The 26,986-nt window shown below is 42.1% G+C and overlaps 2 protein-coding genes across 7 annotated transcripts in view; one reads left to right on the top strand and one right to left on the bottom strand.

Moving 5' to 3' along the window:
- Positions 1 to 17,278, bottom strand: part of CBLB (Cbl proto-oncogene B) — a 58,504-nt gene extending 41,226 nt beyond the window's left edge. The window contains exons 1-3 of the mRNA XM_081859651.1: positions 16,692 to 17,278; positions 15,915 to 16,089; positions 6,514 to 6,764 (exon numbers count right to left, since the gene is read on the bottom strand). Coding sequence (XP_081715777.1) covers positions 6,514 to 6,764; positions 15,915 to 16,082 — 419 coding nt within the window. The 5' untranslated portion in view covers positions 16,083 to 16,089; positions 16,692 to 17,278. The remainder of the gene's footprint in view (positions 1 to 6,513; positions 6,765 to 15,914; positions 16,090 to 16,691) is intronic.
- The window catches only part of LOC309340754 (uncharacterized protein), a gene marked incomplete at its 5' end in the record, with an annotated part of 31,641 nt that continues 21,520 nt past the window's right edge, over positions 16,866 to 26,986 (top strand). Inside the window, 3 exons of one of the 6 annotated variants that reach the window (XM_081859811.1) lie at positions 16,866 to 17,552; positions 18,457 to 18,550; positions 18,640 to 18,808. In XM_081859811.1, the coding sequence (XP_081715937.1) occupies positions 16,866 to 17,552; positions 18,457 to 18,550; positions 18,640 to 18,808 (950 nt within the window). The other 5 variants (XM_081859812.1, XR_014156075.1, XR_014156077.1 and 2 more) reach the window with 5 other exon arrangements.

Here is a 26,986-nt window from a genome sequence, read left to right on the forward strand (position 1 = left end):
GCCTCCTGTCCCCCAAAAACAGTACTTCTGTCTTGTCAGGATTCAACCTCAATCTGTTAGCCGCCATCCATCCTCCAACCGCTTCCAGACACTCACACAGGACCTTTACCGCCTTCACTGGTTCTGATTTAAAAGAGAGGTAGAGCTGGGTATCATCTGCATACTGATGAACACCCAGCCCAAACCTCCTGATGATCCCTCCCAGCGGCTGCATGTAGATGTTGAAAAGCATGGGGGAGAGGACAGAACCCTGAGGCACCCCACAAGTGAGCGGCCAGGGGTCTGAACACTCATCCCCCACCACCACTTTCTGAACACGGCCCAGGAGGAAGGAGCGGAACCACTGTATGACAGTGCCCCCAGCTCCCAGCCCCTCAAGACGGTCCAGAAGGATGTCATGGTCGATGGTATCAAACGCCGCTGAGAGATCCAGCAGAACTAGGAAACAGCTCTCACCTTTGTCCCTAGCCCGCCGGAGATCATCAACCAGTGCGACCAAGGCAGTTTCAGTCCCATGATGAGGCCTGAATCCCGACTGGAAGGGATCCAAATGGTCTGCTTCTTCCAGGCGTGCCTGGAGTTGTTCAGCAACCACTCGCTCAATCACCTTGCCCAAGAATGGGAGGTTTGAGACTGGGCGATAATTGGCCATCGTGGCCGCATCTAAAGATGGTTTTTTAAGAAGCGGTTTAATACCCGCCTCTTTCAGCGGGTCTGGGAAGGCTCCCTCACGGAGGGAAGCATTCACCACCCCACGAAGCCCATCGCCCAGTCCTTCCCGGCTAGCTTTTATAAACCAGGATGGGCAAGGATCCAGGAGACAGGTGGTTGGCTTCACTCGTCCAAGCAGCCTGTCCACATCCTCGGAGGTAACAGATTGAAATTGATCCCACACAACTTGACCAGACAGGACTCTAGCACTCTCCCGCCCCGGCCCTGCTCCCACGGTGGAGTCTACTTCTTCCCGAATCTGAGCGATTTTATCTGCAAAAAAATTTGCAAAATCATTGCAGGAGAACATGTGGCCCGTACTGGGCCCCGATGTTACAGGTGGTTCCGCTAAATTGCGAACCACCTGAAAGAGTCTCCTGCTGCTGTTTTCTGCAGATGCAATAGAGGCGGTGAAGAAAGTCTTCTTCGCCGTCGCTATCGCCACTTGGTAGGCTCGACGTTGAGCTCTAACCCGTGTCCGGTCAGATTCAGAATGAGTTATCCGCCACCGGCGCTCTAGCCGTCTCAACGATTGTTTCATTGCCCTCAGATCCGTGGAAAACCACGGGGCTCTCCGGGCTTCATGCAATCGGAGAGGGCGCTTCGGAGCCAAACAGTCAATAGCCCTGGTTAACTCCACATTCCAGCGGGCCACCAGGGAATCGGCTGAAAGGCCATCAACATGGGATAAAGCATCCCCAACCACTCTCTGGAAACCATTTGGATCCATTAAGTGGCGGGGGCGGACCATCCGAATCGGTCCCACCTCCCTGCAGAGGGGATGGGTCGCGGAGAAGTCCAGTTGCACCAGGAAGTGATCTGACCATGGCACTTCTTTCGTTTCGCTTTTACTTAGTGTCAGATCACCAACATCCGTAGAGGTAAACACCAGGTCCAAGGCATGTCCGCGGCTATGGGTTGGGCCAGACTTATTCAGGGACAGCCCCATGGAGGCCATGCTTTCCACGAAGTCCCGAGCGGCCCCTTGTAAGGTCGTGTCGGCATGGATGTTAAAATCCCCTAGGACGACCAAGCTAGGTGTCTCCAGGAGAACATCCGCCACGACCTGAAGCAGCTCGGGCAGGGAATCCTTGGTGCAGCGGGGAGGTCGGTACACCAAAAGGAATCCTGTACTGCCCCTATTGCCCAACTTCCAGAACATGCACTCAGAAAACTGGGTCTTCCCAATAGGACGCCTGGTGCAAACTAATGACTTCCTAAAAATCACTGCAACCCCCCCCTCCCCGCCCACATGACCTGGGTTGCTGTGCGTAAGAGAAACCTGGTGGACAAGCAGCGGCAAGGACAGGCCCATCTGCTTTATCCAACCAAGTCTCTGTTACACATGCCAGGTCAAGTCCTCCATCCATGATCAAGTCATGGATGGCAGTGGTCTTATGAATCATTGACCTGGCATTGCACAGCAACACTTTCAGGTCATGTGGGTATCCCTATCATGTGGGTAACAACAAACTATCTCTCTAAATGTCTCGGATCAGCACTGATTTTATTATGAAGCTCTGAAAGCCATTACTGTTCATTCTTCACAGAGTATTAATTAATAGGATTAAAAGTAAAAGATCAATACCATCAGGATGTTGCTTCCTTTTCATATTTCAAATAAAATCTGTGTCTACTCTAATGTTAAGGCAGCATGCAAACAGCTTCTCTGGGACAAGGATGGAGAAATGTGATCCTTCAGATGTGACGATTGATCATGCTGCCTAGATCCCCAAAACTGGAGGGCCACAAGTCCCCTGTCCTGGATTAACACACACTCAGGAAATTTTGACAAAATGATGACACCAAAATACATAATAAAAACAAAAGCAAACCAACAACACCCCCAACATGATCTGAGAAACATATACTAGGAAGAATCCGAGCCACTGCGCATTGCATCAGCCACAGTTTTTTTTAACACTTCTCAAAGGCACATCCAGAACACACTGCAATAGTAACATCTGGAAATGGCCAAGGCATGCAACATTATGACCAGATCTGTCTTCTCCAAGAAAGGGTGTAGCTGTAGTGGGCACAATAGCCAAAGCAGAACAAAAGCACTCCTGGCTACAGCATTCGCCTGGGCATCCAGAGGCACAGCCAAACTGCAAACCTGATCCTCTACAGGGAATGCCACTCCATCCAGAACAGTATGTACTCCCAATCCAGATCAACTTGTCTACTGGCCATCAATACCTCTCTCTTGTCTGGATTGAGCTTCCACCTGTTAGCCATCTACAGTCCATCACGGCATCCAGGCAATGGTTAAAAGGTTCTATAATCACCTGTGTGTTCCTTCATTGCTGTTTTAGTCCTCTTCCTAAGCATTTCATTAAATAACCAAGGAACAGAGTGCAATACAATGAGCAGGGGCACTTGGGAGTGATCCTATCAACCAATCCAGGTCATCTTCCCATTCCACATATCAACCAGGGATTTTGTGGGATTGTCAGCTGAATTGGCTGGCCTCCATGTTTTCAGATAAGAATCATTTCCTATTCTCTCTTTTATCAAACTCTTTAACAGCAACTAAATATGCTTAAATTAGCAATTTTAAGAAGTACATTTTAACATTAGAATGCACATAAAACACTCAGGCAATAACTTCATCACTGCAGTATGCCTGGACTTAAGGAGGTTTTGATTTGTTTTTGTCATAGACTGCCAGAATATATTTCTGAAAAAGACAGCAATGTGCCACTTCAAAGTACTTCCTCTTAAAAAAAATTCTACCAGGCTTTCATATTTCTAATTAAGACATTCTGTTCTGAAAAACTGTTCAAATAAGCAACATTAAGTTACAACTAAACACAGCTTAGGGATATTTATTCACCAGTTTGAGCTCTCCTTTGCCATGAATTGTAAAGTTCACAAAAGATTAGCCATACCTATTTTAAAAACATTTTAAAAAATGTTTTAAAAACATTACCCTGTTCGCTTTAACAGGGAAATGATTTGTGCGACAACAGGAAGTAAACTGAGAATCACTGGCCAAGTTCAGACATAACAAGCCAACCACAGTTTGTTACATGAATATAAATGGAGGACCTCATGCTTTTAGTTATGTATGTCAGTGGTCCAGTTAAGATGCAAGAACCTAGCACAAGCCTCAAGTAAATGTGCCTTCCCCTCCCCCTTTGTATGCAAGGGACAAAGATCAAAGCTTTCACTAACAGTAACAAACTGTAGTTTCTTGCTGTTTTCAAGTGGCAAATGGTAATTTATTCAACCAATTTTATTAATAAGCTAGGAAACTTCAAAACTCCTCCAACTGAACACAAATAAGGGGGAGCAAGCTTGCCTGAGCATGTGCCAGCTCACCCACGGTATGTTGTTACATCTGAACTGAGTCACTAACATTGAGTAAGAAGAGGTCCATCATCTTGAAGAAGACAGTGTTCATCTACCCTCTCTCAAAGAAAGTGAAGACCCAGATCAGTATACTACTCACTTATATTTTCACTGCTTCTTGGTTTTCGTAGTTGCTCTCTAATATGGAGGCAGAAGTGGGACTTGCAAATAAATATACACAGTGTTCCCTTTCAGTGTTCATGCCGGGCAATCACTTCCTCTTTCAAGATACAGGCCACTTCCCAATTGCATGCGTTTGGCACGCATATGAACTCTTTTGCACATTGTTTTTGCCATGAAAAGGAAGCAGGATAGAATAGGGCGGGCTTAAGCGCATCCCACTGATGCGCACGGTGCCTCGGAATGCAACCCCCAAACAAATGGGTAGTTGCCTGTACTCCATTTCGTTCCTCCTCTTTCTTGATTTTCCACCCCCACTCCAGCAAGACACTGAGCATCCTTAGATTTCATTATGTTGGGTTGCGGTGGCAGCAGAACTTAGGGTTGTTGTTTTTTCTACATCTGTAAATGTCCAGGTTCACTGAGAATGCTTATTACCTGCCTCTTGTTGTTTCCCAAAGCTGGATTTATAAGAAGTACAATCCAATGCAAGTTTAGCAAGAAGTAAGTCTGGATTCAATGGGATTTATTCCCTACTAAGTATGTTTCGGATAGCAACCTACATCATCTATTTCCATTTGAATTTTACTTGGCATCACTCAATGATGCATACATTCAAATGCAACACCACATGGTGCTAGCCACAGTTATTATAGAAAAACTTCCCCACTCTTAAACCTGTGTTTTGAAGTGACGTTTTCCCCTGCATCTGACATTACATGGGATCTACAAACTATGTAAGGATTTTATAAAGAAAGGGAAGGAGGAGGAATGTCCCTGTCAAATGCAAAGTAGCATGACTAACTTGCTATTTGCAGCTTGGCATATTAAAGTCAACAACAGAACCACACTTTGAGAATGAAAGAGTACTACTATTTTACTATGCTCTTTAACACACACTCAAAAGTTCACAAATGCTCCATTACACATAAACTCTTTATGGGTGCATTTGTTTTAAGTCAGAAATGAAGAACACCCTTTCCATAGTTTAAAAAGCTTTGAGACATTAATTTCCATTTGAATCTTCCACCCATGCTTAACATCCACGCCCCTTCACTCTTGCATGATTCCTTCACAAAGCAACATTCTTAATTATTATATTCTTTCCTGCTACTTTCTCAAGCACATACAAAACTTAACTTGCTCAGAAAATAATTTCACTCAAATCAATATATGAAGTAGCTTTTCTTGCCACTAGGATTCAAGACTAAAATACCTAGTATTAATGCCTAGTCTTTTCAATAAATGTTAAGCTCCATGACACAACTTTGGCAGGATCTCTACAGGCCACAAAGGACATGAAAGAAGAACAAATAAAATCAGAAATAAAAAAATGTCCAATAAGTACTTTTAACTGTGTGTGTGTGCAACAGTGATTAAGTCAGATCCATGATAGCTATCCCTAAGCCTTGGTTGTTACTGGCTTGCCAATTGTACAACAAACAATAATTTCTGGTTCAGATATAATGGGAAGCTAAGGCTTCCTGGTTTTCTACAACAGAGAAAGAATGTTGGGGCTATGTATGCTGCTGTATGTTGGGGCTATGTCAATATGCTGCTTGTTCACAAGAAACCATGATAAGCCAAAATGACTGGTTTATTATTAGGTATGATCATTGTCACCAACACCTTACTTCATGAAACCAGGAAAACAAGTGTCACATTAATATTTTGGAAGTGTTGACAAATCCAGCACCAAACTCATATTGGCCAGAAAGCATCTCCAAAACTATTTGACATAAATACTGAATGGAACTACCTCCATTCCACTTTCAAATTTCCAAATGCATAAGCAGGGTCACCAACATGGTTCCCAAAGGGAGACATGCACCCAAGAGTCCTTCCCTGGTACCCTCAAGGTCCCTCTCCGCACTGAAATTAGACTTGAATATGCATTCTATTGAAACCAATAGAATAGGGTGCAGTGTGTGCTTGATTGCAGAGTGTTTGTACCCATAGCTGTTTCTCCAGTTTGCATATATGCCCATAGGTCCAAAAAGATTAGTAACCCTGCTGTTAGTTTATATGTGTCATGAAAGCAAACCTCCAATTCTGGCACTCTAAAGAGGCTATATTCCTATACAATATGAACTGTACATAAAAAGTAAGACTTCATAAGAAAACAGTTGCATCAGAAGTTCACTTAAAAGTTATGAATACTATAGAAATTTTAAAAATGCAATAGTTACTAGTTGACCTTCAGGTCACTGTTTTCAGAAAATAAACATTATGTCCTTAAATAGTTAAGTATCCAAATACTGCTGAAATATACAAATAAAGTTGTGCTAGAATTGGCCATGACCAATTGGCCAAACAAAGTTTTCTTACCTGTCCTGTGATTGTTCTTCATACATCCTCTCTTTCCCCTCTTTAAAAAGTCTTATAGCCCGTTTTGATTTTTTCATGAGACTGTCAATATAGATTTTAAAATATTCATTTTCACTGAGCTGTGCAAGTTTCTGGTTGTCGTCATACTTGCTCAATATAAGTCGCAAGTGTTGATAGGTATCTGGTAAAATGTCAAGTATATAAGGTGGGCTGTTTTTCAACTGAAGTTTGGGGTTCTGACACAGTCTCACCTAGAACCAAAAACAATTTCACGTGAATGATAAATTATCTAAATGGATAAAACTTTATTGTATATCAAAGACAGCATCTGGAAGCATATATTTAAGCCAACACATTGTATATTGTCCCAAGCAATCCTAGCTTTGCTGATGAAACAAGAACCATTTGGTCAGGAATGCGCTGCAGACATTTGTAGCATTGAAGAACATAAAATACCTAATTTCAAACGTAGAGGAAAACAACAGCTTTCACACTCCCTCCTCCCACCTCTTCTTTCATTCCTGCAAGGAAACCCAATCTCGATTTGAAAACTAAGAATACCACATGATGTCCAAACTTGGGGGGCCGAAAACATGGTTTGATCCTGGTTCAGATGTCACATGGAAATATGGCTAGTTCTAAATCAAGAATAAATGCTTTCTATTTCCTGGTGGACATGAAAGAAAAGAAGAGGAGTGGATGTGAACCCAATGCCCACTGCAGCTTATTCTTATACTGGGAAACGATTTCCTGTTACCTCTGAACTGATTCAAGTTGTCAAAGTGAATGGAGTTGACAAGATGAAACATTCAAATAAGACTGAAAAATATAAATCCCAAGCAACAATTGGAAGCAGTGTCCAAGACCAATGAGTTGTATATCAAGTGAAGTAACAGAACTACAGAACACATAACTGATGCCAGGTTAATGACATTAAAATTTAGGGGGGAAATTTAGCAGTCTTTTAACATTGTTTTCACTACCAGTGTGACTAAGTATATTTATGAGGCAATAGCTGATGATGTCACACTATGAAGGAAAGGAGCTACCATTCACGGAATGAGAGTTGTACTCATACAAGTTCAATGCTGGATGCTATCCATTGCTTACATAAACTTCAATAAAGATTTTAGCGATATAAACATGTGAAAAGCTATCAACAGCATAATGCATAAATAGAAAACTACTGAAATCAAAACTGAATCAAGACTTAAGATGAAAGGGGGAATATATATAAAACACCACTGTTAATTCTACATCCTATGACAGGCATAGGCAAACTCTGGCCGTCCAGATGTTTGGGACTACAATTCCCATCATCCCTAGCTAACAGGACCAGTGGTCAGGGATGATGGGAATTGTAGTCCCAAACATCTGGAGGGCCAGAGATTACCTATGCCTGTCCTATGAGGATGGCCCAACACGACAAATATATGCATTAACATATATGCGTTAACAATAAGCAAGAAGTCATCAGCTATTGCAATAAAAAACTGACCCATTCAACTGTAGCTTAGTTACCAATTACAGTGGTGCCTCGCAAGGCGAAAATAATCCGTTCCGCGAGTCTCTTCGTCTAGCAGTTTTTTCGTCTTGTGAAGCACCCCTATTAGCGGCTTAGCGGATTAGCGCTATTAGCGGCTATTAGCAGCTTAGAAAAAGGGGGGAAGCGAAAAAACTCACAAGACTCGCAAGACGTTTTCGTCTTGCGAAGCAAGCCCATAGGGAAATTCGTCTTGCGAAGCGCCTCGAAAAACGGAAAACCCTTTCGTCTAGCGGGTTTTTCGTCTTGCGAGGCATTCGTCTTGCGGGGCACCACTGTACAAAACATGCTCCAAACTGAGGAAACATTAATTCAGGTAGTAAGTGTTCATTAACTTTTACTGGTTGGATTTTTCTTTTCTAGTAAGTACCTAGTGTTTTAAGTAATATGCAATTAAACAACAACATGCATGCAACAAGTGATAAATATTTTCCTGACTACAACAAAATTATGCAGAAAATAAATATTTGGCCAGTTAAAATGTTAGCAAGGGTCAAATATCTGGTTCTGTGAAATTACAATATTGAGCTTTTGAGGGAGAAGAACCACAATATTTGAAGCTGCAAGCACCTGCTTCAGACATTATGAGGATTGAGAGTGCCTGACCAGGCTTCTATGAGATCTTTGTCCCAGGCCAGTGTGGTGTAGTGGTTAGAGTGGGGAACCAAGGTGCAAATCCCCACAGAGCCACAAAGCCCACTGGGTACCCTTGAGCCACTCACAATATCTCTAAGCCTAACTTACCTCACAATGTTAAATGGAGCTGGAGGGGAGTGCATGTGCCACCTTATACTAATAATAATAGGACCTCTGAAGCATTCTACCTTAAACCATTCTTCCAAAGGGCTAACTCCATCCCAAACTGAAAATGCTAAGTCATTGCTGGAAAAAATGTAAATGACTGAAGCACTTACTTCATCTACTAACAAAATACTGAGCAGCAACCCAGTCATAGATAATGCACTCTCAGAGCTCCCTTTCTAACTTTTAAGTGTGAAATTTGAACACACAACTCCTCCAGCTACTCTTCTTTAAATATTCTGTAGTGTCCACAGTGGAAACATAGTCTCCTACTGGAATTAGCAGCAGCAACAATATCTGAGCACGGTGGGATTGGATATTTTACATCATACCCTAGTCAAATCATTGGTCTATCCAGTTTAGAAACTGAGATATGAAAGCTAGGAGCTAAATGGCACCTTAAACCTAGGTTATGGGCTCAACAACAGAATGTCTAGGTGCACTTTTTTATACAGTGGTGCCCCGCAAGACGAACGCCTCGCAAGACGGAAAACCCGCTAGACGAAAGGGTTTTCCATTTTGGAGGCGCTTCGCAAAACGAATTTCCCTATGGGCTTGCTTCGCAAGACGAAAATGTCTTGTGAGTTCCTGCAGGGTTTTTCCCCCTTCCCCCCCCCTTTTCCTAAGCCGCTAAGCCGCTTATCCGCCAAGCCGCTAAAAGCCGCTAAACCGCTAATAGCGCTAATCCGCTAAGCTGTCAATGGGCTTGCTTCGCAAGATGAAAAAACCGCAAGACGAAGAGACTCACGGAACGGATTAATTTCGTCTTGCGAGGCACCACTGTAACAAGAATACAAAGCTGAAAATGAATGAACTGCAGCTAAAATCTTATGTTCATTTTTCACATGGTCTAGTCCTCGTCTGAAGACTTCAAAAAACAAAGCCATGCTTCCCCTGCCTGCCCCCCTAATACTCTTAAGAGGCTGGAAGTGGGGAGGCAGAAAAAGGTCCTCCTTTCCTTCCACTCTGCAGACAAGCCCTGGATTCTCCCTACACTCCCTTTCCTTCATATAAATATATCTTTTTGGCACCAAAATGAACACATATTAAAGGCCTCTACAACTGATGGCAGAGACACCCACCTTGAGTGTTCAGTTCGCAAACCTAAGATTTAAGGGTCCTCCAATGATCCCACTCCAAAATTTGTGAGAGTGTGAGATAGATAACTGGCTATTGTATTTCAAATTAAAAGCACATCATACATTAAAAGTACATTAAACAAGACAACTTAAACCTAAACAAAACATGTTGGGTTTAAAAGAAAAGAAAGTTTTTAGGTCCCTAATCCATGCACGTTTTACTTGGGACAAAGCCACTCTGAACATGGCTGGGATTTACTTCCAAGTAATAGTGGCAATTTTAATTTGAAATCTTAGATGCAGTACTGCACCCTGAACTCAGAAACTGCTCGCATTTATGAAATTCCCGGTCGCAAAACGCGCCTAGAACAATGGGAGTTTCAAATGTTGGGTTTATCTAGTTCTATCTAGATAGCTCTTCAGTCTTTCAGTCAGGTGGTATTCTGAACCCTACCTGGAAAGGCCAGGGATAGAACCAGGAATTCTGTGTGCAAAGCAGATGCTCTACCACTGAGCTGTAGCCATCCCCTATTCTTACACTGTGTGTTAGCTTTCTTTTATTGTCATCCAGCCTGGAGGCCAGATGTCAAGCAGAAATGCAAGATATAAATATTTTAAATAAACAAGCAAAACATCCAAGTGGCTTTTCAAACTGTAATTAGCCTCTCCTATGTAGTGTATGCAATTTGTTTATTTCACATTATACAGTTCTACATTTGCCATCCATATAGATTTATACTGTCTGACATGTGGAACGTAGCACTGGACACAAACTTACTGAATCCAATCAAATTCAGGCAGCACAATCAAAATGCCTATTACCTTCTGCTTACATAATAAGGTACTGAAATGAACAATAATTTGTGTAGCTTCCAAGAGTTCCAAACACTGCCTCCAAAGTTGTCTAGGGATGTTTATCTCCACCACTATCACCACCAAAAAACAGCATTAACATCTTAAGCGATTGTGCTACCATCTCTTAGGACACAGGATATCACACCATTCCTGCAAGGAATTATTAATGGCTTGTTTTAACAGACTTTTATTGCATATCTCTTATTCTGAAACTTTTTAATACGGAACTATGGACAATAATCTGTCATTTTTGTTATGAAACACTTGGAGTGAAATATATACAGAAAAACTGCATAGTGATATTTAGATATTTAAAAGATAAACCATCATTTTAATTTGTATAGTGATTTTTTGTAGAATATGCAACAAACTTGTGCTTATCTATCAGATCATCTGGACGATAAATAACAGGCTTTTAAATACAGCTCCAAACCAGAGAAGCCTTTGGCACTATGTGACTGAAAATGAACCATGGCAAGCCTTACCCTCATGTGCCACACACATGGGAAGGAGTTTAAAAGCTTCCACTTTCAGGTAAGTAAAATCTGATGTGCCCGTTACCTAAGGTAGTGGTGGTGGAGGAGGAGAGTAGCTTAATCTAACTATATTTGGAGCAAACATGATTCTTTTTCTTAACTAAGCATTGGTAGAATAAGCCAAATTTCCCCAAATTTGGCATAAAGGCTTCATTCGCAACACATGCTATGTGAAACTACAGCTTACCATTACCAGGACCACACAAACATGTGGATTCCTAGAGAGAAACTTGCAGCCACAGCCACTTTATTCCTCCCTGCACTGAGCCTTTGGCTGATTAACATTCTATGCTCTTTTAAATGTGTTTGGGGGGTGGTTGGTTTGTTTTATTATATATTTCGTGTTTTCATTTTGTATTTTTACATTGGAATCTCCCGGGGAAGGGCAGTCTACAAATTTAATGAAGAATAATAAAAAGAAGATGGAGGTTAATATGCTTAAACTCTTTCCCCACTAAGCACATGCTATAGCTAGGAGAAAGCTTAAACACAAGCCTGGGTTTGGAAAACCCACTAAACCAAACACTTACTAAGCTCAATGTGCCAACAAAAAGTCCTGGAGATGACCAAAGTGGCTGTGAATTCCTATTTGGGAGCCCATGCATTTATGTGACCCCAGGAAGCCACAGTTCTGTTTACCATATTGTGCAAACCAAGCTAATGATCTTACTCAAAACAAACTTTCAAAGGGGGGGAGGGTGTAATAAGGGATACCATGGCTTATTCTTATATGGCTGAGTGTTACAATTGTACTTGGGCCAGTTAGACTCTAATCACAAAAACAACCTCATCATATTGAGCAGTCTCTGGTATTTTCCTCCACAGAATTCTGTTGCAAGAACTGCATTGCAGGATCAAATCATAAGCTGCATTTAATTTTGGAAATGCTTTTACAATCTAGTATTTATTTTAACTATGAAAAAACATCCCTTTGCCATCTGCTAACACAAAAGATAGCTGAATAGTGTTTGTTCAAATGCATCATCTCCACTACAAGTACCAAATACTCAACTCTAGATACAAATAACAGGATTCTAACATCATGACATCATCCTGTCTGGTATACTTTAATTTAATCTCGAGATAAAATGTGATTAACTGGCAAAAGCTTAAATGGGATACATTAAGATCCAACTGAGGACACTTAACCAATGGAAGAGGGGGGTGGGGGAAGGTATAGCATCTAGACTTCCTAAAGCCTTCTGTAAAACAGACCCTATACTCTCGTGGGCAAAAACATTGGCTTGGGCCCTAAAATAAGTTAACTTAAAGAAGTCAATTTGTGACAATTCCCTTGTCACTGTTGGCAGGGGAATCCTCTGGAAAAGACAGAGAGATGAGGAAACTTTTATTTCATGAACTTCCATAAATTAAAGGGATACAAGCCATTGTAGCAAGGCTTTTAAAATTCAAGCAGTAATGATGTAAACAATGAGATCTTTCACAGTTTGCATAGTAACTGAAACAAGAAAACAACATTAGAAAGCTTTCTGAGATTTAGACCTAATACCACTTAGAGAAGAAATCTCAGGTTACATCCCTACATCTGATGAATACTGCTAATAATTTTACATTCCAAGAGTTATAGTACTGAATGCCAGTTATAAGGCATTATAGAAGTTATGTCCAAATTAAACCTTACATACACAATTTAACAATACATTAATTTTAGACCTGAATAACAGTATCTTTTTGCCATTCAGAACACACCTGCTAAAGTCTATACCCACAAGGCAACTTCCTGTTCTCCTAGATTACAGCTACAGCACACAGACACAAGTACTGTAACTAAATCTGGGCTCACTTACAGCTGTATGGATAGGGCCACTGTAATGAACTACAGTATTGTATTTAGCCATTCTATGAACCGATACTATGTTAATACTGGTCATTCATACTACTTTTGAAGTGTCAACAAATCAGTGCTTAGGATGGGGCAACAATTGCTGCTTCAGAGAAACACCTTAAGTATGATGTTACTATAACCAAATACGGATGTATAATCAGTAAATTAATCAGTCTGCTTCACCACTAACTGTACATATATCCCAGACAACTGTGATTGTTTCCATCATACGTTTGTTTAGCACTACCAGTTTGCTATATAAATAGGATAGAGGTAACATGCCAAGGCGGCTTGCTATTTAAAGTTATAAACCTAAAAAAAACCTTACTTGGACATCAGTCCCATTGAAATCAGATAAATATGGTTAGCAAGATTGGCAAGATAAAGCTGTGAGGAAGTGACAGTGCTAGATATAGAAACAATGCACAAGGGATAAATGAACCTAGGTTCGCAAAGGGCAACTAAAAAAAATCCTCATTTTCCTCCAGGAAGGCTTTTGGGAAGAAATATGAATGTAAAAAAAAGGAAATGTTAAAAATGAAATCTTAATTTAATAGAAACATGTTAAAAGCAAAAAGATATCTGCATCTTTAAACTGAATACATTAAAAAAAACCTGACCCATGGAACTCAAACAGCACAATAAGGAATGTCTGTATTATCATGGCCTCAATGTATGTCACAAAACAAAGATCCACAGAGTCTGTAGAGATGTCTGCTTTGTGTTATGGATTGAGCAGCCCAACTCTAACTATTTTTTACTCAAGTTCTACTGAATCCAACTGGAGCTACTCTGGAAAGCATGGCCACAGATCAATGGTAGAGCTCATGTTTGTTATGCAGAATATTTCAGATATGATCCCTGACATTTCTAGTTAGAAGGATTATATAGCAAATGAAGTGAAAGACTCCACCTGAAAAAAGCCTAGAGAGCTAATGCAAACAGGACTGGACTAAATTGACAAATAGTATGAACTGTTATAAGGTAGACATGAACTGGTATAAGATGTTAGTCTCAAGCAATGTCCATAGCACTGCAGCCTAAGCAATGCAGTTTTCTCAGTTCTCACGTTATGGATTTTGTACTGTATAAAGCAGACACAAAAGTGTAACTCCAGAAAGAAAAAAGGGTTGATGATCAACTTGCATGGCATAAATTATGGAAAATCTATAGGATATCTAAACTGAGACTAAAGTAACTTGCCCTAATCAGGTAGGTAGATAAGGTATTGCAGGCACACACTTTAGCCTGAATTACTGCCAGTCTTAGCAGTAGTAGTAACCTTTAAAGTTGTTCTGAAATCTCTAGGCTGGCAACACATACAATCAGAACTTGAGTTCCAAAGAAGTTTATTTCTAGACTTCAACACCAGGAATCAAATGTGCGACTTTTATGCAATACATTAGTCTTGAATTCCAAGTTAAGGCTTGATAATAATTGTAAAAGGCCTAAGAATCAGTTGTGGCTATTTAAGCATCTTCATTGAGACATTTACTGCTTGACAAATGAAAGTTCTATTGCTCTCTCAATAAACATTCACTTCAAAGTTGTAAGAATTCCACCTAGTTATATGCAATAATATTCTTTACCTATATAGAAACTTCATATATTCATTGTAGGTGAAATACCAGCCATAAAGCCATGAGTAAAGACTATTCTTTTGTTTTAAGAATTTAATGCCAACTGATGTTGCTTGTTCAGTTGTGAAGGATTAAAAAGAAAGCCATCAATCATCCTCATAGCCAATGCTGCACACTTAATTAAATATCTGTCCTGTTGCCTTAGTAATGAACCATATTTTTCTGAACAAAACAAATTCCTTCCAGTAGCACCTTAAAGACCAACTAAGTCAGTTCTTGGTATGAGCTTTCGTGTGCATGCACACTTCTTCAGATACACTTCTTAGTATCTGAAGAAGTGTGCGTGCACACGAAAGCTCATACCAAGAACTGACTTAGTTGGTCTTTAAGGTGCTACTGGAAGGAATTTGTTTTGTTTTGACTATGGCAGACCAACACGGCTACCTATCTGTAACTGGAACTATGGAAGGCACCATATTTTTCTGCAGTGAGAAAAGGGATGTTGCATACAACTTAGTAGAAGTTGCAATGACTAAACGTGCTAACTATTCTACAACAATATTTAACAAAATAAGTGATTCCGATTCAGATACAGGTTAACAGATAATTTTTGAGTCGTACACCATGCCTCCATGGTAAACAGCTCTCCAATAACTATTCAAGAAATCACATAATACATTTTAAGGAACCATTAAAATTGAAAGCCAAGGCCATTAAGTTTTGCTCATTCCTACGAGAGAAAGCAGGGGTTTTTTTATTCCCCTAAACTGCAAATTGAACTGCATGCATATGATTAACGTAAGAGTGCTTCACAACTTGATTACCTTAACTGAAGTTTCATTTTCAAGAAGATATTGTAACAACATGCTCCAGTGGGGAACCAAAGAACATCTGGTTCACAGGAAACAAGCTGCTTATTCACAACCCTACAAATCTCTACTATTTAAAGTAGTGCTTATCAAAAGGTACATTTAAAACAAATGTATTTTTCCCTCTTCTGTATTAAGGAGAAAACATGAGCCATGGTTAAATGGGGATCTGCCATAAATGTGAAAACACTCACTCTTTCCAAACAAGGACACAAATTGATCTGACCATACATGTACACATATAAATAGTCGTGATTATTTTCTGGTACAAGGACTCAACTGACAGACTCACCACTTTATCCATTAATTTCCAAGTTTTTTCTACAGTCCTGCGATCAGCAGCTGCTTGCTTGGGGGGGCCAACTGCATCCTGAATAGCATCAATGAAGCCCAGAATACGCCCTTTGCGGGGGTTTCCTCCTCGGCCACCTGGGTTCCGGCCGTTGAGGGAATTGGCCATCTGGGATCTTAATGTTGTAAGAAAAAGAAGAGTAATGTATAATATCATGAAAATTCCTCACCCAAACTGACACCCACACCCCACCTTCAGTTAATCACCAAAGGGCAAACACACAGTATAGTGAAAGACCAGGTTAACTTTTGATTATAAGCCCCCCTCCCATCACCCACCCATGGTAACTTTTAGTCAGAAGGAAATGATCTTTGATGGATCACGTCATACACAGTCACTGACGGTACCTTAGCACAACTTATGGAAATATACCGCTTTAACAATCTTTCCAAAAAAACCAACAACCCCACACCACCGATTTTACCCATCAACTTCCTTAATACCTTCAAAATTTAAAGACACTGGTGAACAGTGATGAACACTCTCCTCCGTTTTTTAAGTTCATGCTTTGTCTCCCTCCTACATGCTCTCATAGATAAATGATTAATGTCCACATATGGTTTGCAAGGGCCACACAACACCCAATACCTAACCAAGGCACTGGTGGTGGTTGTTTTCAAGTGGCAAGTTCCCAAACACCAAGTCTGGGTGGGGTGGGGATTTACAACAAATAAATACAATAAAATCTCTTATGCCAGCTACATTCAATATACCTACAAGTTAGCAACCTGGAGCGATATTTGTAGATATGTATTCTTAAAGTGTGGTTTTTAAGGGGGAGAAAGAGGTGCGGGGGAAGGAAAATCCAAAGGAAAACGTTGCTAGTTTTTGTAGATCCCAACTCTCTCCAAGGTCAGTTTCAAGCAGCAGCGAAGTCCCCCCTCACGGGGAATGTCGGAGGGGTCGGGGGTGAAGAAAGAGGACCCCCCAAAAGCAGCCCCTGACGAGTCTCTCTGGCCCCCTCACTTTGTTCCCTCTCTTCGCCGAGCCTCCCGTCCTCCTTCAGGCACACGCCATCCCTCGGCGCAGCCCGCCGTATTAAATCCCAGCAGTTTTCCTGGTTCCGGTTGCTCGTCGGGCGCTTTCTGTCCCTCGCAGCAACAGCAGCGGCGGGCGCCGCCGCCGCCACACGGCACTCTCCCTTCCTCGGAGCCTCGTCCCCCGCCCGGAGCCTCAGGGGCGAGGACTGCAGCAGCACAGCCAACAAAGAGGACGGGACGCCGCTCCCCACCACAGTCTGTGCCGTCGCTGGGGCTCCGCGGGGAAACATGGGGGGCTAATCCGTCCCGGAGGGGCCCGTCGTCGCCGCCGCCGTCTCCTCAGCAGCAGCAGCCCCGCTGCCCTCGCTCATCGCTCTGCCCCGGTGAGGGGCGTGCGGGGGCGGCGCTCGAGGGGCCGGGCCGGGCGGCGCTAGGACCCGCCCGCAGCCGAGCCCTCCTCGGGAGGAGGCGAGCGAGTGGGCAAAGAGCTCGTGCAGCCGGCGGCACCGCGCCTGCGTACTGTGAGGGAGGAGGGGGGCGCCTGTGTCTCTCTGTAACGGTGCTAAGGTTCAATTCCCTTGACATTACCCAATCAAAGGTGAGCGCGCGACTGCGATGGGGGGGGGGGGAGTCAGGAGGAGGAAAGAAAAGCCCAAGCTGACAACTTAGTAAGGCTCCCCCCCCACACACCCCGCCCAACTTTAAGAATTCTGGGGGCGGGGGAGGAGGGGGCAGTTTGTTGGTCCTCCAGTTCCTGACTGATAAGGATATAGGCCAATAAGAGGACGGAGAAGGACTTCCGGCGCTGGGGGGGGTGTTTTCCCCCTCCTCCCCCGACTGTGATTCATGAATCGGGCCGAGGGAGCCAAAGGAACTTCGTCTCCGGAAAGTAGACGCGGGTCTGTGGGAGTGAGGAAAGCAGGTGAAAGAGGACCGAGGAGGCCGGCGGAGGGCGGTATGATAGAGACAAGGAAATGTATCCGGTTTTTGAGGCAAGGGAGGCTCATGGGAATAGGAATAGGCACCGCCTCGGGGGGAGTCTGGATACGGAGTGTTACGTAAGGACCTCTGCGTGTTTCTTTGCTCCGAAGCAAGCCCTTCCACTCCGGATTCAGTAGCGTGTTAGCAGGCCTACCCCACCCCGGCCATCGTACTGGTTCAGGTTCCGCGGGCAGTTTAATCCTAAACACATTTGCTCAGATACAGATAGGTAGCCGTGTTGGTCTGCCATAGTCCAAATAAAACAAATTCCTTCCAGTAGCACCTTAAAGACCAACTAAGTCAGTTCTTGGTATGAGCTTTCGTGTGCATGCACACTTCTTCAGATACCATCTGAAGAAGTGTGCATGCACTTCTGAAGATACTTCTGAAGAAGTATCTGAAGAAGTGCATGCACACGAAAGCTCATACCAAGAACTGACTTAGTTGGTCTTTAAGGTGCTACTGGAAGGAATTTGTTTTGTTTTGACATTTGCTCAGAGTTGACTTGACGCTCTTCCCAGGCCCACTCAGCCTGCAGGGCTTCGCTTCGCATTAGGATTGCGGGGCATGAAAAATGCAGCAAAGCAACTCGACCTCGGGAGCCTTTACTCAGAGGTGAGTGCCGCTGAGGTCAAGTGGGCTTGCTTCCCGAGCAAAAGTTGCACGTCAGTTTTCAACATTTCCTTCCCTCCCATCTGTTCCAGGCGACATCAGGCTGCCATCCTGTCGACATGCCCTAGGGAGTAAAACCCACACGAACTCTCAGCAGTGCCTACTTCTGAGGAAACAGACATGCACAACCTTGTGTGCCGCAGAAATCACCCTAGGTCTGCCTGTCAATCAATGGCTGAGGTCTCCTGCGCATCGACTTGGAAGTAAGCCCCACTAAATTCAGCAGGGCAACTTTAGAAGTGTGCGCTGCACAAGTTTCACTGCTCCCCATAGAACAGCATGCGTGGTTTCTCTCCCCCCCCCCCCGTGTCTCTTTTTACTTGATCTCGCCCACCAAAGTTAATAGTGTGTGAATTCAAAAACGGCACTTTGAAGCAATGTGTTTAACTCGCAACAACCCAGAGTTAGATTAAAGTGCCAAAAGGGTGATTAAGGAGGGGGGAAATGTTTTCATTTAAAACATAATCTGTGATATTAATGTTGCTTTCTTTGAGTTAAGAATCCATCATAACAAGTAATCAGTTTACTGTGAGATCCAGTTGATACCACAGATGTTGACCATTAGATGCCAAAGAGTGCCATTGTCACATTTCCATGTGTTATGGTGTTCTAGACCAAAACCAGGTAAGTGAAGCTCTGGGCTCTGGGGAGGAGGCACAAGGGCTCTGACAGGATCCTAGAGTCCTCACAGCTCCCTCTCAAAGCCTAGTTTGCACTTTCCCAGCTTTGGGAAGGAGGTAGGGGGGCTCTTGAGACCTTGCTACACCCTTGTTCCTCCATCCCAAAGCCTGGCACCCAGCTTAGTCAGCTTTGGGAAGGCAGAGCAAGGGCTGGTTTGTGTGTGTGTGTGTGTGTGAAATTTGGCCTTGCTCCCCACCCCCCTAGACTCTTGTCAGTGCAATCTATGCATATTCACTGAGAAGTAAGTTCCACTGTATTCAACTGTGGTGCTTGCACTTAAATGAATTCACATAGGAATGTTTGATACCTATATGTATAAACCTGCATTTTTCTAACTAGTACAGAGGTGCCTTAACAATTCAGAGATACACTTCGTGCTTCCACCTTAGCAAGGAAACAGCATACAAATGGGGATATGCAGTGGGGGGGGGGAGAGAGTAAATTTAAGGAACCACAGAAAGAGGGGGAGGGAAGTTGAGGCTTGATATGTAAGGATTATTTTTGTTGAAATGTTTGTTATAAATGAAAATCATAAATAAAAAACTTTTTAAAAGGAAGCAGCGTGCAAATCACTTATTTTTAGGCCTTTCTTGCATGTGCCAATTGCAGATTTTTGAATGTGTGGGTTAAGTACCCTAATAATTTTGACTCCACCATAAACTAGTCAAGGAATATCAAGTATTTCTATTATATTGGGTAAATTCATATGAAGAAAAGGTAAATCACTTACCAGTACATTTTAGGGACTTCAGCATTCATCCCTTTTTGTGCTTCTGTTTCTCTTGAATGCATTACCAAAAACAGTTTATGGAATTTCATTCTGACAAGTGTGAATAAAAATCAGCTAAAAGAGGGCTTTAAAAATATCTTCATCCCTTCAGAGAAACTAAATCTTACTTGGTTTAAGCATAAGCTTCATATAGCCTGGGAATAGGATTCAAAGCGTTTAGATCTGCTGTGTAGATGTAAAGGAAGAACTTCATCCTTCAATGTTTATTTCAAAATGTGTTATTTCCTGAGAGAATAGCTTTCAGCACTTTGGTGAAACTCTCATTTCTTGTCTAGGGGAAATTATTTCCAATCTTCAGCTTGCTGTTTCTGTAAGAAAAATTTGATCTCTCTTGGCTGTCTCAAAATGTTTTAAATTACATTTGTTCTTCAGTATACGGAATATTTGTATAACTCAGTCTTTTAAAAGAGAACATATATAGTAAATCTTTTACTGTGCTTGGAAGTGTTGATATAATCTGACTGTATCTCACTAACAATAGTAGCTGCTTTAATGGTAGTTAGAGCTCAAAACTTCCACCCACTGGAACTCTCCCCTGCTTTTTGTAGATATAGGCCACAACTTGTAACTAATAGAAAGGAATTCAACCTGAATAGCAGTACACTTACTAAAATAAAGAGGGTTATTGTAGCTTTATGAGTTATCCAAATACATGTTTAGTTTCCTAAAACAAAAACATTTCACTAGCATGTATAGTTTTTAAACAACAAAAAAGAGCAGCATAACATGTTCTGGGCTACAATGCTAAAAACAGTTGCTAGGGAATAAACTCCACATCTGCTGGCATTGCTCTGAAGAAGAAGAAGAAGAAGAAGAAGAAGAAGAAGAAGAAGACGGCCAAGCCCTGAGAAGAGAACATTTACAGTGTCTCTGAGCCCTGCCCCAACATTTGGGTCCAGAGGCCTTTCTTTTCAGTAGCATTCAGAATACTGGGCAGATGAAAGTGTACCCCTACCCATCCAATCCTACCACCCATTCCCATTTGTACATACTGCCCCTTGGTGAGCTCTTTTTGAGGTGGGGGACATAAGGTTAGTGGCCAGGGAGGGCACCTTGCTCAAATTTCTCAGACTAGACACTGACCCAGGCTAACTTTACTTAGCTGCCAAAACCAAAGGAATAATCTAATGCTGCAGCTAATGGCACATGTTCGGCTGCACAATAATGCAAGCAGGGTGAAACAACTTGTTTCACATGGCAATATGAGGGTGGCAGAATTGAAGGCAGGAATTGTGTGTGAACTGAGATGCAAGTCTTCTTAATGTGAAGGCCCTAGTTGGGTAAGGAGAGACAGCCACCCTTTGGACTCTGCTTCAGGCATCAATATACCTCGGGAGGGTATTGCTGGAAACAAAGGGCTTGCACTAAGGTCTGGTTGAGCAGGAAGACTTCGCTTTCATACACACACTGCTCCAAAAAGAAATCCCCTTACAAGACATCTTACCTACACTGCAGATGAATGTGGATTCTGACATTCCTTTGGCTCAAATATGCAAGTGCTGCTCACACACTTGTACATAAATACTCATGTAGGCACATAAAAACACACACACCTGCACACGTATACTAACATATACTTAAAAGTGCACAAATACAAAGTTGGTGATGAGTGAGATGGAACAAGGGGAGGTGAGCCTTTGCTTGCCTCTTCTACATACGCACACATGCATAGCTTGGGCAATTAACTGGCTAGATGGTGCTTTATCTTAGAGTGCATCTGTATCTGCAGGCCAAAGTGTGCTCCCTTCCATTACAATAACACACCACGGAGAGCAGTAAGTTTACATTGAGGCTATAAAAGTACAGGCTCCTTGAGAGCACCTCCCTTTTAATTTATAACATAAAAATGTGTCAACTTAATTTCAAAACATCTTTGCCCCTGAGGGAATACTTTTGTATTCATTGCCGTGTCGTTTCTTTTAATAATTCCATTCCATCTGCTGAAGCAGGTGCAGAGGGCTCTAACCAAGATGTTGCAATGCATTCTGATGCCTCACACCGCCTCTTTATTTTGTCAAGTCTTCCTTGGAATGTCACAGAAGCTTCCATCACCTGTAACTGCATTCACTACTCAGAAAACTCTTAAGTGGTGCATAAACATTTATTTCATATTATATCTATATCTATCTATCTATTTATATATTCTTCAATATGGTAAAATGAAATTTTGACCTTGCATTTATTTTTAAATAAAATATTGAATGATTTCAAAATGTTTCAGTTTCAGTGATGCAGAGTGGCAGTTTCAAATTCTTTCTAGTTTTCACTCTGACTAATATTATGATGCCGCTCAGCCCTTGCTAACTCTCCTTTGCACTCTTTTTTTTTGATGAACTTAAGATGCAGCTCTTGTTATTTTTCAGAATTTAATGCCCAGTTACACATAATTAGTTTCTCTGAAGTTACCAGATGCAGGATTTCAGTTCTGCTTTTAAAGTTTCATTTTAAAAAAAAAACAAAGTACACTGGAATGAAACCTGTTACTTGTAAGAAGTCCTACTGGCATCATTGGTTGCAACAGTTATGTTTTATCTGAAATTATAATTATTTCTGTCTATATTAAATACATTACTGGATATTATTTAATGGGAATCATTTGTATTCAGACTTTCTGTGGCAGTGAATGCGTAGTCTACAACATGAATGAACTCCCTCCCTCAAAAAAAGACACCAAGTTGCATGCAAACTAGTCATTTTATAGTGCTTCTGCAGAAAGCAGAATTACATTGCTTAAGAGGATAGTAACATGCAATGTAAAGGACATAGTTGAAATTTGTGCAGCTCTAAGGAATATAAAATGAATGGATGTATTTCCAAAACATTAAATTGAAGGATAATGTACCATAACGTATTAAAAATGTGTAATAGCCCTACTGGTCTTGTGGGGAGAAATAGTCTGGGGTGAGGGGAAATGTATACTTATGTGCAGCAGGCTGTAGATCATCCTATTCAGCTTCCATAGCACTGTTAATTAAAGTGATTTTATATTTGAAGCAAATGGCTGAACATGTTGCATATCTGGAAAGCTGTTTTAAAGCTATGGGTCTACCTGCCCTAGTGGTTTTCCATGAAGCTCTTAGATGTATCAGTTAGAGAACCTTCCTTGAAAAAAGGAGCTTGTCCACTGCTGTTTCTATACACTTGAAATATGTGGCCTTTGGGAATGTTCCAGAGCACATTTTTTAGTTCATGTAGGACAGTAGTAAGGCAACTTGTGATTGGCCAGTATCCCACACAAACGCATGAATCTTCTGCAAAGGTTCAATGGCTGAGGTTCAGGATTTGCCAAGTCAACATTGAACGTTGAAACTTTAATTTGTAGAAAGTGTGAAAACCAAAGCCACTGAATATTATTTACCCTAGGATATTTGGATAAATTTATTGCACTGCCAAATTATTAGGACCACTGCTGGGTGGTCTTAGGTAAATCACTGCCTCATATTCAACCCATGCAGATTCATAAGATGTAGATCACAAAGCACCTTTCACAATCGAGAGCGATTCAAAACATTTGCAAATTGAATGACCACATGAAAAAGAATGAATAGCATTTATGAATACAGATTTTCATTACTGGGATCCAAAGCCATTACATTCAATCAATGGTTTGCTGTTAGCCAATGTGTATGAAGGGAATATGGCCCGCCCCAGTTCCACTGCACACACCAGCCAATTCTAATTCCAACTTTCCTGCATTGAGCAGGGAAGTCGGAAGAGTTGTATTTCTAATCATGTTCAGTTGAGCACACTTACAAACCTGCCTACAATCAACAACCATGATAGGGCAGGGTTTCTGGTTACAGGGAGAGCGGTTGGAGCAAACAGGGATATTGTTGGGATTTCACATTATTGGGATGTGAAATTCTCTGAATGAGTTCCTGTGTTTGGGAGTGGATTTGAAGCAAACACCTAGCAGAAGGTGTGGTGCATTTGAGGCCTGCAGCCAGTATATTAATATTGATTAAGGATTAATCTTCCCTTTTAGGGTTAAGCAGTTCATATTTATGCAGCTGGCACCCAGCAAAATGATTTTACAACTCTATAAGCCACAGAACAATGTTGTAAATTTGTTCTTCAGCTTTTTACACATGCCAGAATTTCACTGGTTGTAGCATTTGCCCCCAAAGCTCTCTTCACCCAATCATGTCACAAAGAGTCCAGAGTCAACATTATTACTTACACTGTGTCTTAACAGCATCAAGTATTGTGCTAAGCAAAGGCCAACATTTTCTTTAGTTCTGGTGTAGAAACGAAGTCTTCCATGAAATGAGTTCTTCGTTATCACAGCTAACAGATTACACTGGGAGGTTTGTCAGTACAGACTGTAAAAATGCATTCTGCAGGTAAGGCACTTCCTTAGAACAAGCATAGCTTAGCTGTTCACATCCTGTGAGGATACAGTGCTTGCAGCTGTGTGACAGTTGGGCACAATCTAGCTAAACTGGATTACTTGAGTAAGTCTGATTTGTTTCAGAGGAAGAATAGTTCCCTGTTGCTGCTTAAAAGCACAATCCTATGCACGAGAGCAAGCCCAATCAAGCTCAGTGAACTTATTTCTGAGTAGATGTGGACTGTCAATCTCTCAAAAGTCAGAGTAATTCTATATATTTTTCAGCTTAGAGTTTTGATCAAATTTTGACCATCCACTGGGGGGGGGGGACCCCCAAACCCCCCACAATTAAAAATTCAAATACCACATTTTACAACCTGAATATCAGAATGTTTGCATTGCAATATGACATGACAGTTTGGGAACCCGCTTTATTTTATTTTTTTACCGTTCATTTTCAGTTCTAGGAACTGAATGAATCCCCATCCATATAAAAACGAGAAACTTTTTCATCTGCTAAGACTTGTTGAAGTTTATTTATTGAGTCCCACTTAAAAGTTTGGTAATGTTGGTCAAAATAATTCCCTGGAACTTTAAAATCACGTGGATTTTTGGCCGTCCTAAATATAAAGCTGAGTCAGATCCTTAAGAAAACTCTTCTAAGGTTAAGCCCTTAATTAGCCAGCCAAATGACTCAGTGCCATCCATCCGTCCCTCACGGAGCTGTTATGATGGAAAGAACTGCTTTTGATATCCGTATACTAATGTCCCTGAACAGCAGTGACATAGCTTTTTCAGGATGAATGAAAGGACAAACTGCAGAAAAAAAGAGTGTGCCAGCAACGGCCCATATCCAAAGAACAGCAACGTCCTTGGGCACTAGAAGGAAATGGAGCAAAAGAACGAATTTGGTGACAATAAGCTAAGTTGCAAAAAGAAAATTGCACCACGTCAGCCATATTGACACCATGACTAAGCTCCTGGACATGGACCTTGGTAATTAAGGTTTCTTTAGAAGACCTTTGCCTACATTTCCATTCAATTAAAGTACAATTGGGGGAAGGGTTGTATGTCAGTGATAGTATATTTGCTTTGCATGCAGAAGGACTCAGGTTCAATCTCCAGCATCTCCTGGTAGGCTGAGAGAGATCCCTGTCTAATATCCTGGAGAGGCTCTACCAGTCAATGTAGACAATATTGAGCTGGATGGACCAATGATCTGACTCAGGTTCCAGTGTTTTTAAGGTAGCTGAGAAAAAGCAATATGATCCATTGTTCCCTGTGACCTTGGTTTACATTAAGTTCCACTTCTCTCGGCTGACTCACGTTGAGCTAGATAGGAGAATAAAAGTGGCTGCCCAGCCGAAGTTGCTCCTGTTGTGGCAGGGAGATTTCTACACTAGAATCAGTCCAGGCCACCAAGCTTACTTCTAGGCCAAGCGTGTGGTACACTACTGTCTGCGCTCCAAAGATCTAGTCTTCTGTGGTGGAGAATCCAAATGGCTTCTTTCCCTGCAAAGAACTGGAAAGTTCTTGGACATTTTGCCCTGCTACTGACTGCAAACTAATCTGAGGTCACAGAACAGAATCATAGAGTTGGAAGGAACCCTAAGGGCCATCTAATTCAACCCCCTGCAGTGCAGGAGTCTTGCTCACAAGCTGGCCCTGGGTGGGCTCAAACTGCCAGCCTTCTGGTTAACAGCCAGACACACTGACCCATAACGCCAAGTACCAAGTTTTCTTGCCCTCCCTTACAGCATCTTCTGTAACATGAAGAAGAGGCTCTGAAGGTAAGGTCAAAAGTCAACCTTGACTCTTTCCTGAATTTTGTGTCATATACCATTAGCTTACCCCAATCCATTTATCCCACTTGCAGCCTGATGTCTCCTGCCAGTGACTGACAATTTGCCATTCTATAATAATAATAATAATAATAATAATAATAATAATAATAATAATAATTTATACCCCACCCTCCCCGGTCAGAGCCTGGCTCAGGGCACCTAAGGTAAAGGGACCCCTGACCATTAGGTCCAGTCGTGGACGACTGGGGTTGTGGAGCTCATCTCACTTTATTGGCCGAGGGAGCCGGCGTACAGCTTCCAGGTCATGTGGCCAGCGAACCAGAGCAGCGTACGAAAATGCTGTTTACCTTCCCGCTGGAGCGGTACCTATTTATCTACTTGCACTTTGACGTGCTTTCGAACTGCTAGGTTGGCAGGAGCAGGGACCAAGCAACGGGAGGTCACCCCGTGGTGGGGATTCAAACCGCCGACCTTCTGATCGGCAAGCCCTAGGCTCTGTGGTTTAACCCACAGCGCCACCCGTGTCCAGTAAAATTACAGTAAAAACATAATGGGGGGGGGCAATTTAAAATACAGGTTAAAATGCAATTTAAATGCAGCCTCATTTTAAAAGTAGCCCATAGATCAAAACCATAAGGGGAGGAAAACCTAAGGGTCAGACTGAGTCCAAACCAAAGGCCAGGCGGAACAGCTCTGTCTTTCAGGCCCTGCGGAAAGATGTCAAGTCCCGCAGGGCCCTAGTCTCTTGTGACAAAGCGTTCCACCAAGTCGGG

The sequence above is a fragment of the Podarcis erhardii genome (assembly GCF_964252035.2).
Source record: "Podarcis erhardii genome assembly, chromosome: 4".
NCBI classification, from domain to species: Eukaryota; Metazoa; Chordata; class Lepidosauria; order Squamata; family Lacertidae; genus Podarcis; species Podarcis erhardii.